Here is an 11,678-nt window from a genome sequence, read left to right as displayed (position 1 = left end):
TGACCCCTAGTCCTCTCTCACTGAGGAGTGACCACCTGACCCCTAGTCCTCTCTCACTGAGGAGTGACCACCTGACCCCTAGTCCTCCCCCACTGAGGAGTGACCACCTGACCCCTAGTCCTCTCCCACTGAGGAGCGACTGCCTGACCCCTAGTCCTCTCTCACTGAGGAGCGACTGCCTGACCCCTAGTCCTCTCTCACTGAGGAGTGACCACCTGACCCCTAGTCCTCTCTCACTGAGGAGCGACTGCCTGACCCCTAGTCCTCCCCCACTGAGGAGCGACTGCCTGACCCCTAGTCCTCTCTCACTGAGGAGTGACCACCTGACCCCTAGTCCTCTCTCACTGAGGAGCGACTGCCTGACCCCTAGTCCTCTCTCACTGAGGAGTGACCACCTGACCCCTAGTCCTCTCTCACTGAGGAGCGACTGCCTGACCCCTAGTCCTCCCCCACTGAGGAGCGACTGCCTGACCCCTAGTCCTCTCTCACTGAGGAGCGACTGCCAGACCCCTAGTCCTCTCTCACTGAGGAGCGACTGCCTGACCCCTAGTCCTCTCTCACTGAGGAGTGACCACCTGACCCCTAGTCCTCTCTCACTGAGGAGTGACCACCTGACCCCTAGTCCTCTCTCACTGAGGAGCGACTGCCTGACCCCTAGTCCTCTCTCACTGAGGAGCGACTGCCTGACCCCTAGTCCTCTCTCACTGAGGAGTGACCACCTGACCCCTAGTCCTCCCCCACTGAGGAGCGACTGCCTGACCCCTAGTCCTCTCTCACTGAGGAGTGACCACCTGACCCCTAGTCCTCTCTCACTGAGGAGTGACCACCTGACCCCTAGTCCTCCCCCACTGAGGAGCGACTGCCCAATGCTTAGACCTGCCATAGATAAGAGCAACAACATGACATTTAACCTTCACACAAAGAAGAGCAATTGCCCAAAACTTAATCGTCCCACAGAGAAGAGCGTTCGCCTGATGTTTAGCCCTCCCGCAGTGATAAGTGAGTATCTGACACTTAGCCCTCCCACAGAGGGCTTTGATTCTTAGCCTGCAACTCCAAAAGGGAAAGCTTTCTGCCCTCAGACCCCACCTGGAGGTCACTGTAAACTCTCTGGAAACCTGGCAACTCTACAGTGACTGCAACCTGGCTGAGAGACCATGCATAAACCAGAATTCTCCCCAAGACGTCCTCTGAAACAGGAAAGGTTTTATCACAATCTCCAAATTGGAATTTCACCTGATTATCAAAAGAATACAGTTGGAGTTCTGTTGACATCGCTGAATATTGACGAACATTCAGAGTTGTAGTCTATAAATCATTGGCAAGCAGATTTTTTTAAAGTTCCTCCCCGTCTAAGTCTCCATCACTGCACAAAAGTGCCTTGAGTTCATTTCCAAGCTTGTACCCACCTACGGCATTATTCACGCTGTCTCCTCCCCTGTTGCGGTCGACGATAACTTGCTGCGTGCCGCCGGAGCCTCCCTCCCCCAGCTCTGCCAAGGGGCAGCCCCCTGGCCTCTCGCTGGTCACGGGCCTCTCTGCTTCCACACGTGGGCCTCTCTCTGGGGGCAGCTGATGGTGCGGCCCCAGAATCGGATGCTTCTCCCCTCTCTCCACCTCCTGGTCTCGATGTGCGCCCTGCATAGCAGACCAACCAAAAGTTCCTAAGACTCCTGGACCAATCGCCAAACCTTCAACATGCTCTCAGATCTCAGAGGATTTTGAAATGGAAGCCCCTTCCTACTTCTCACTGATGGAAGATTCTGTGTATCCCAGTGGCACTGAAATCCATGTGCAGGATTGCAATAAAGAAAAATGAAAAAACACGTTGAACACCCTTGCTTGCTTTAAGTGTTTTGAGAGTCTATAAATGTACTGTATATAAAGGTACTGTATGAAATCCCTACAGTCCATCCACTCTTGAAATCTCAAAAAAGTACAACTTTATCACAGTTGTTTTTTGAGGTGCAAGTAACACTGTTTGTCGCGGCAGGCAGCAGGACACCTTGGTCTACTCAAACCTTCCTAACACCTGCAGGTGTGTGCTCAGTACAAATGTTTGGTGGAATGAAGTCAGGTAGTGACAGTCCAGTGTCTGAATTATAGGACATACTGGACTAAGAAGCCTTCTCACTGGATGTATTATTCCGTTGTGGATAAACTGATTTATGTTTTATTGTGTTCGTTTTGCCTACACGTGTTACTCACTTTCATTTCAAGTTTCATTTTAGTTGTCTCATGCAACACATAGTATCATCAGTTTACTTCTGTCTTTTAATTTAAAGGGAGGGAAGGTACTTACATAGCTGATAAACTGCAGTCCTATAAGAAAAAACAGAATAAAAAAACAGTTACATTGTTCACATTTGTACTGAACATAACTAAAGCAACATGGATTGATACTAAATGGCCCAGGCTCTACATAACTGACATATATCATATATAGCATATATAGCATACGTATACTGTATATGTTACTAAAGTGTTATTCTTTGTAGTGTGCTGTTTTTTTATTTTATTTTCTGTTTTGTTTAAATTGCATGCAATTCTGATGAATACTTCAGCTAGAAATTTGACTGTGATCCTTTGTGTCCATGCAGCAGAGAAACCAATCTTTAGATCTCATGGCTTACGTATGTCTGAGTCTCTGTGTATGTGAGATTATTTATGTCAATCTGTGCACCTCTGTCTCAGCTCCTCTAGTAATTCTTCGTGGCATCAGCACAGGAAACACTGTCCTGTACCTGGACATACTTGTACATATCTTGTTGTAGGAGGTAAGCGGAAGGTTATAATTGGAAACAATCCAATTAAGTATTAAGTACAATCAGAAATGGCCATTGCCATTAATGCCTCTGTGAGGGAATCTACATTCCTGACTGCTCTGTATTGCTGAGATGTCCCCTGGGACATTTGACGGTGTGGCTACCCTTGATTCACCTGAGCCAAAATGGCTGCCTTCTGAGGAAGGCTCCTGGGGACATCTCAGCCGTACAGCCCAGTTAGACATGCAGAATCCCTGACATGTTTATTAGTCAAATGCTTTGTGTCTGGCATTCTGACTGTCCACCGCTTGTAGACTCACCTGTCCGCCACTTGAGTAGGCTCTTCAGGGATCGTCTCCTGTTACACACGACACAAAGTAGGATGGCAAGAACAAGCAGCAGGGCCAGGAACACCAGCGATATCAGACCCAGGAACTGGGCCCCTTGCTGGGACTTGGCAGGAGTGGAAGACACTAGGGAAGGTACAGACAGCCGAGGGAGAGACACGGGGCTCTTGGGAACTGAGGGACAGTGGGGACAGGGAGGGGTGGTTGAACAAGAGTGGGGAGGGAGCAGGGAGAGGAGGTTTTTTGGAAGGATGAAAGACGAAACCCAATGGTGAAGGAGAGGTAAGACAGAAAGAAGCAGGGGATGGGAGAGAAAGTGATAAACGAGGGTTGGAGAGAAAACAAAAAAAAACAAACATGAAAAACAGCACAAAATTCCTGTAAATCTTTTGAATGAGAAGACATCATTTGGTTAGAGATAGATAGATAATACTTTATTAATCCCGTAGGGAAATTGATATGTGGTTATTATTTGGTTACTAATAGCTAAGTTATCCCAAAAACCCATACAGTTCTACCTTGAAGGATACTGAAGTCTTGGTGTCGGTAGCTTCTCTGGCTGGATTTGTTTCAGTCAGCCATGACTTTTAATTTTAAAATCTTATTTTCATCCCTAAATGCAGCTTCTGTTTCTCTTTTGTTTGTGCTACGCCCCCGTTCGGATAATTAGCTTGTTGAAGCTGACAATGCAGCCCCTCGGATGGATCGATTTGATTTACCTGTTTTGTGAGATTTTCAAAAACCCTGGTAATCATCCTTATTTCAGCGTTAAAGAGATTCAGTGCATTTTTACCCATCTGTTTCTGACTTTCTTTTGAGACCAGAACTTCTTTAGTCAGGAGGTTAACTATCCGGCCCTATTTGATTTTCTGGTGACCTCTAGTGCACGAAAGTGGTATTGCATGCTGGATTTGTTTTCTAAAGAAAAGTACCTGCAATAACAAGGACAGGAGCACTTTCGCCCAGAGAGAGCACAACAGGGACATGGGTAGTCTCTCTCACTTATGCTTTGCATTTCCACCTGAGCTCAAAAGACTAAACAGGGCCAGTACTTTGGGTAATTAGCAGAGGCAAACATATTTTAGTGGCCTGTAGGAATTTTAAAAATATTTTAAGTGGCTGAGCTTCCTTAGGCTTTAACCATTTAAATAGAAATGAAGCCTCTGAGAAACAAGTTCTTTTTACAGGCTTTTATGAAGTATTCCTTTCTGTGCATACCAGGCAGAACCAGCCCCTTTCTCTCACAATACTTTCCTAAACTGCAGCTACACAACCTTCCTCTCACTCCAGAAAACATCCACCAAAGACCAGCCCCCAACACACTCATGAAAATACTAGCCCATTTAACTTTTAAAACGGACTCTCTACCAAGTTTAGCAAGTTGCCAAGTTTTAGTTGAGCTCTACATATTAAAAAGAGAACTCCAAGCACATCTACAGTATCAATCGCACTAGACCCTGTTAGCCTGCATAACAGTCTTGCTATTTTTTGTGGAAATTGCTGCATTTCGGCAAAACATACCTGTGCTGGAGAGCTGTAATTTGGTTTGCACAGTTGATTCAGTATCAATATCCTCGGATTTTGTAGGTACAGTGGATTCCGCAGGTTCAGTGGGGTGTGGGTGTATTCCTACAGTGTAAGGAGTAAAGCTGTGGTCTTCTGGGATCTCTTGACGCCCGATCCTTAAAGTTATCGCGAGTCTCCTGGCAGCCGCGGTGACAACACGCGAGTGCTGTGTCGTGGGGGCTCCTCTGCCTCTCGAGAGGAATGACTTGGTGCCCCCCCCTGGGGTGGCAGCGGAGGAGAGGCGGGAGGTGCAGACCGAGTCGTGAGTCTTGTTGCCCTCTTGCAAAACGGCCCTTCCGAGACTGGAACAACTGCAACAGGTACAAGGACAGTAACAGCGACGTTTCTCCAAAGACCACGCGGCATCTCTGCGGACTCGACTAATCAAGAAACCAAAGTAAGTCCATCTGATTATTCCAATTTCCTTGTCCCTGGCGGGGGTGTGGGGAAAACATTCTTCCCTGGATTAGGGATGTCATACAGTTCCTTTGCTGGGGGAAAGCAGAGCAAACAGCTGGGATGGATTAGAGCAGGTCAATAAGTGGTACCCTGAGAGTGAAGAAGTCGTTCTTTCTTCGTGCTTGGTGTGCACATTGGTCGAGAGATTTCATTTTAATGTTGCACGTAAGTCTGGGCTGGAGATTCAGTGGATACTGCAGGCACTGGTCCGTTTGCATAAAAAGTAGGAACGAGACCTTCCCTTCCCCACAAGCAGTGCTTATGACGAGATATTCTTATTGAAGGAGTTCTTTTGAACTCTGCTTCAAGATGAAAGGACTTGTCGCAGAATTACGCTGCTGGAGCAGCACTGAGACCTACACTACTTCGCATGCTACATGTAAAGTGCTGCTTTTGTAAGTGAATTTCATAAATAGAAAGCTACAATTTTTGATGGTCTAAAGTGTTCCATGTTACAAATGATTAACCTTTGTTTTGTAATAGAATGATTATTTGGAAAGTGTGTGTACAGATAGGTGTTATAGTACAATTAAATTAACAACTGCTCAAATACATATACATATAAATCATTTAAAGAGGACTGCATGGTTCTCCTGCTTATGTGTAAGTACCTTGCTTTGAGATCAGCTGCGTCAGTCCTTATTCTCTGGGACTCCCTGGACTAAGGTCCAGGCTCCACACATACGCTGATAGAGTGTTCCTGTGTGCAGCTCTGCTGTGGAGCTCTCTGCCCAAGTCCTTAAGAGGCTGACCTTTCAACATTTTAAAACTCTCTTAAAGACCTGCTTTTCCTCTATAGCTCTTAAGGCATTATTTACTTTTACTCTTGTTTTTTACTGGGTACATTTACTGGAATTATTGTGTTGTTTGAAAAATGCTTAAAAACCCTTGTTGTCACTTTTAAACCTCTGCTGCCACCTGAAGTTGATGTTAGGAATGTCAGAAGGATGTCTACGTGCGTTTGTTACGGTAATCTATTTTATTTCTAACTTCCATCAAGGAACTGATTTCAATACCATCTTCCAAAACAGTAACATAAGAAACTTTGCAAAGCTGATGCTGAGAACCTTTGAGCATAAGAGTATTGTCACACTTAAAGTAAAGCAGGTAGCTGCATCAGCATGAGTAGGGTGCAAAGAAACAAGAAAATAGAAGAAAAGAAACAACATTTCAGCCGTAGAGCCTTCTTCACACCTGCAGAAGGCTCCACAGCTGAAACCTTGTGTTTTTCTTCTTGTTTCAGCTTGGATTAAACCTTTACTTGTCCCTTTGTCACACTCTAGCATAAGAAAGCTCTGTTATGTCCATATTTATTCATTTCCACACTGCTGGTTTGCCAACAAGGAGAGAAGTTGGCTCTCGTTAACAAATCTTTGCATTTCATCTATTGTTGCCCAACTGTGTGGGATCTTCTGAGACATTAATATTGCACAATGTGTCTGTAATCACTGAAAAAGCTAAAACGAACCTGCGAAATGTCATTGTTCTTCATTATGCTCCTCAATACTGATTGCTGTGCTCTTGTTGGAATGTCTCCTAAAAGCTCCATCCTCATTAATCATCCATTACTAACAACAGTCAACGCAACAAAAGCATCGTGATCTGCAGGGTACGGCTGTACTCACTTAGTGTGCTGTAGACAGCGCTGCTCTGCAGACAGGATGTTAGAATATGTGCCAGCTGGACAGGGCGTGCACTCTGTGTCGATCGTGGCACCTCCTGAAAGACAGAGGCCAGCCTCGCCGTAATTTCCCAGCATTAAACTTTAAACCGACCTGGTGTAGCAGGATCGCAGAGCGGGAGGGAGAAGGTCAGTTAGCTTTTTGGCTGTTTTCTGGCGGCGTGTCCAGTGCAAATTGCTTCTGGGCCAGGGGTCAAGAGAGGGAAGAATCCAAGCACGGTATCTGAGAGCTTTCTGGAAGAGGGCGTTATTCTTGCTTTCCAGTGCAGGGCTCAAGGTGGTAGTGTAAACTGCTGTTTATGGTTGGGCACTGAGATGTACTGTGGGGCAGGAGGAGTTCAATGACACCACAGCACCAAGCCCAGAGGTGATCTAGGGGGCATTGGAGAGGTAAGGGGTTTGTGCTGCTGGACACTCACCACCAGCAAGCAATGGGATGACAAACATCCCGTCCATCTATTTTCTTACCACTTCACCCCATTCAGGGCCACGGGGGAGCCAGGGAACTATCCCAGCAAGCACCGGGCGCAAGGCGACACACCCTTGATGGGATGCCAGTCCATCACAGGGCACAGTCAGACGCAGACCCACATACACTCACACTCACACCAATATTCCCAGAAGCCAAGTGACCTACCAGCATGGCATTGGACTGTGGGAGAATACCACAGGGACAACATCCAACATACAAACGCCATGCAGACAGCACCCCAGGCGTTGAACCCAGGGCCCCAGTGCTGCCCAGAATGACAAACAAATCTTACAAAATACCGTTTCAAAACTGGGTTGAGAGTGAGGAGTAGGATATACGAAATGGAAACAAAAATGGAACCAGGGAAGGACAAAGATGGGTAATTCTTACCTTCTTGACTAACACCCTCGCCGGGAGGGCATTTCGAGTGCTGTTGGCACTTCCTGCAGGTATCCTGAGCTGTCACCTTGCAGAAATAGCCCTTCTTACACTTGCACACGCGGTTTGTTAGCATGGCACACTCCTGCACCTGCACCTGGTCAGCTGCATGCAGACAAACAAGCTCATTACAGCCACAGCCCTGCAACAGCACTGCCGGCCTCCTCTGGCAGACATCCAGATGGGACAAAATACGATCTGGCTCACTTGCAGGGAAAATACAAATATTATGTCTACAAATGGCTACTAGGACATTTATGGGATTGGGATTTCTCGTGGGCAAAAATGAGCAGTACGTTTTTGCATTCCATCCAACTATTAACCGTAACTGCCTTATTGCGTTTAAATGTGTCATTTCGGGTTACATTTTATATCAACAAAAGATAGTTGCTAAATCAAAAAGCACAGCATTGAATAACGTTGCTCATCTACCCCGCAGAGAAATTATTCTTACAGTGTATACAACTATTATTCTATATCATGGTTCTTATTTATGTTGTTGCTATTTGTAGGTAGTTATAAAACATGACTGTTTAGTTTTTGTTAATATAAAACTCACCCTAAAAAGCCTGAAAGGATTTTCAGCGAAGTAATAACACTGTTCAGCTGTTCACACAGTCTGATCATGGGCAGGGATAGCAGACAGCCGGGCAGTGTTAGAAATGTACAGTACTGCTCGCTAGTCGATCACCAGTTTTCACCTCAGCAAAGGCATCGTACTGAATTGATACACTGATTCCTTTCAGATCCTGCAGCTCTGAAATCCCATCCTGTCGGTCCCCTTCCTCTCAAGCCAGAGCTTGACATGGTTTCAAGGCCGGTTCTCACCTTGGCAAGGACTGTTGCACGTCGAGCATGTGGGCACCCCACGCTTGGTCATCCAGTATGTGTTGGCAGGACAGGGAGCGCAGTCTTGGGCCCTCCTGGCACAGTAGTTATTCCTGGGGGTGAGGCCTGGGCACAGCGAAGAGGGGAGTTAGGAAAGGAGGGCGACTCACCCAGAGGAAGACGGTGTCTCCTGGGGTATCAGCTGCTGTAATCCATCCTAGAGGCACCCCACATGTTTTCACAGAGGCAAAAGCCAGTCAGAGCTTTAGAGGGAGCCCCACACCAGCTGGTGTTCCCTCTTTCCGAGCCTGAACTAGCGAGTTGCTGGACTGGAGCCTTTGCGAGCTTGTTTTCTAGTCAAAAGCTGGTGATCTCGAGGCACTGGTGAAATCCAGTAGTGAAAGGCAGACCTCTGACGTGGTTAGGAGCTGGAAATTAACAGTTCAAGCGTATCCTGTTATTGAAGTGAAGGAAGGCGCTGCTCGTGAAACTGGGACTCAGCTGGAACAAACCGCTGCAGGTGCTGGGGACCCCTCATGTAGGAGACCGAGCTGCCATGCTAATGGCCGAACTTTGTCAGGAATCCAATAATCAGCTCTTTTGTATCATGTTTCATACTAGTTTTTTCTATTATAATAAAGAGTTAACATGTGATTTGTATGTTTCTCCAGCCACCTACTCATACTGTATGTATTTTTAGAATTCTTTTGTGTAGTAGTGATAAACTGGCTTTGCACGTCTAGTTTAAAATAGCATTAGGAAATATAGAAGTGCTTCAGCAACTGCGTTTTGTGTTGACTGCACGCTTGAATGGCTTTCTGTTTTGCATGGGCACTTTCGCATGAGATCTCCCCCGCTAGCGTTTTGCCCTCCTCAGATTGACAAAACTAAAACACATCTCTCTGTGAATACAACCGCGATCTACAATTCCCCTCTGGTTATAACACTCGTGGGAATCTCCAGATCCAGATCAGTTTCCTCTTTGGAACAGGGCTCAGCTTCAGCGTTGTCATTCCAGGATTGGGCACCAGGTGGCAGCACACAGCGACTCACTGTTCACCACATGAACTCCATTCAAAAGGTCAGCCAAAAACTACTTCTGTTTCTTTGGGGCTTTAATTATGTAACTTCTACTGTGTGTTTCTAAGAATGAATCTGTCCCTGCCAAGTAAGAACACTTACAGCTATAATAAGATGTATTATCCTTATATACATCTTCTAAGAACTGTATTTCAGTTCTGTTTCAGAGTACAAGCCTTAGTACTTGGCTTTTGAAGACAACAAAAATTTCCAGCACTGACAAACAGATGTTTGCATTTACATATGTAGCTGGCTGAAAATGGTAGTTACAACAAAATGAATGTTTGTCCTTGAGTCAATAGCTACCAGCATCTTTTGAAATGTCTTTAACCATGGGTTCAGCCCATTTGTTTATTTTGCAGAGTGTGGTTTGGGGTGTGACTCAGCTTCAAACTTAGGAAAACCTGACACACTGACTCCCCATGACTTCTGAGGAACTCTGTACAGTGGGAGAGGGGCACGAAGCCTTGACATCTGGAGACACATGGAGAAGACTAATAATACTGTAAGTGGCGTCAAGAAAGTTAGCATCAATGACTCAGTACTCCTTAGTCCTGGACTCAGTTCTTCCTTGAGGTATCACTAGCATTGGAATCTGCATCGCTCCCATGTATGTTTTCTCCCACCAAGGCAATCGTCTGGGTAAAGTTTTGAGCTCTATGGTCCTGGGTTCGAGCCTCCTTCGGGTTACTAGACGACTGTGACTGGCGTTCCCCAAGCAGCAGTGTGTAATTGGCCAGGCGCCGGAGAATGTGGGGTGGCGTCAGCCAGCCAGGATTCTGAGTGCCAGTGACTCCTGTGGCCTCCTGGGAATTTGTTGCTGTCGGTGAGGGACGCGCCTCTCCTTCTGTCACCACTGAGCCTCCGGTGTAGGGCTGTGTTACCTGTGATTTGTTAGCAAGAGGCAATAGGAGGAGTCTGTCTGCACTTTCTCAATCTTCCATGTGTGCAGTCATGGGTTAGTAGCAGCAAGCCAAAATGAGAAAAACTCAATTGCTGATTCCTATTCAAATAGACTATTGTAATAAGTAGGGTGGCTTGGTGGTGCAGTCATTAGCACTGCTCCCTCTCAACTCCCTGAGTTCAATTCAGGATCTGGGGTGCTATCTGTGTTGAGTGTGTATGTTCTCCTCGTGTTCGTTTAGTCCGCTTCCACGTGCTGCATTTTCCTCCAAGCTAAACCACTTGGCTTTTGAAAACAACAGCAATTTCCAGTACTGGGAATTAACCTCCCACAGTCCAAAGACATACTGGCAGGTTAATTGGCTTTTGGGTGTGAGTGTGCACGGGTTTGCGTCTGTGTATCCCATCCAGGGTGTATCCTGTGTATCCCATCCTTTGCTTGCCGAGATAGGCTCCTGCAACCTTAAATTGGATGAAGAGGTTAGAAAATTATATATTTTTCAATTATAACAATGCTCGATTCAAAATGATATCTTACCACAGGGTTTGGTGGTGTGTTTGTGTGTAGGGGCTTCTCATCGGTATACCCAGTCCTTGTTATGTTACTACTGAGAAATAGAACCAAACAAACGCAATGGTTCTCCAGTTATCATTGGCTTTTCTGGTATTGTGTTGCTGGAGGAGAGTCACAGATCGCCCTTGAGCTGGTTGCAAACAAAGAACCAGTGTTTTGTGAAGGTGTAGCTCCCTATTGCTCACAGTTTACTAGTGGACTCAAGACTCATGAGTAATTCATCATAGCTCAAAACATGGAGAAACCCTTAGTTAAAAGTCCAGTGTGCCTTTTCTGCTTTTGTGGGTATTTTAATACATCCTTTTAAAACATACACCCTTTCCCTGGTTCTCCTTAGATGAATAGAAGTGGTAAGTACCTTTTTTGATCGCAAACGAGGACGTGGTATAGAAATCTGAAAAAATAAAGGAGAGGGAGCAAGAGAGGGAAGTAACGGAGGAGACTCGTGAGTGAGCATGACAGCTACATCAGAAAATACCCATCAATCCCCGTGTATGAGTCGCTTATCAGCTGCATAGGTCAGGTCACAGGATTAATATGGTGTTAAAAGTCAATAGAGCAGGGA

The 11,678-nt window shown here is 46.0% G+C and overlaps 1 protein-coding gene across 2 annotated transcripts in view; it reads right to left on the bottom strand.

The window, feature by feature from the left end:
• Nucleotides 1-11,678, bottom strand: part of LOC148642053 (uncharacterized) — a 30,064-nt gene that overhangs the window by 5,043 nt on the left and 13,343 nt on the right. For both annotated transcript variants that reach the window (XR_015929647.1, XM_088617347.1), the window contains exons 3-9: nt 8,557-8,682; nt 7,681-7,833; nt 6,763-6,856; nt 4,634-4,989; nt 3,086-3,286; nt 2,303-2,322; nt 1,410-1,638 (exon numbers count right to left, since the gene is read on the bottom strand). Coding sequence is in view for 1 of the 2 variants with exons in the window: in XM_088617347.1 (XP_088473473.1) it covers nt 1,410-1,638; nt 2,303-2,322; nt 3,086-3,286; nt 4,634-4,989; nt 6,763-6,856; nt 7,681-7,833; nt 8,557-8,682 (1,179 nt within the window). In the remaining variant the exon portion in view is untranslated. The remainder of the gene's footprint in view (nt 1-1,409; nt 1,639-2,302; nt 2,323-3,085; nt 3,287-4,633; nt 4,990-6,762; nt 6,857-7,680; nt 7,834-8,556; nt 8,683-11,678) is intronic.

The sequence above is a fragment of the Lepisosteus platostomus genome, chromosome 23, assembly GCF_059453375.1.
Source record: "Lepisosteus platostomus isolate fLepPlt1 chromosome 23, fLepPlt1.hap1, whole genome shotgun sequence".
In the NCBI taxonomy this organism is placed as follows: Eukaryota; Metazoa; Chordata; class Actinopteri; order Semionotiformes; family Lepisosteidae; genus Lepisosteus; species Lepisosteus platostomus.
This window is presented reverse-complemented; position numbering and strand designations above follow the sequence as displayed.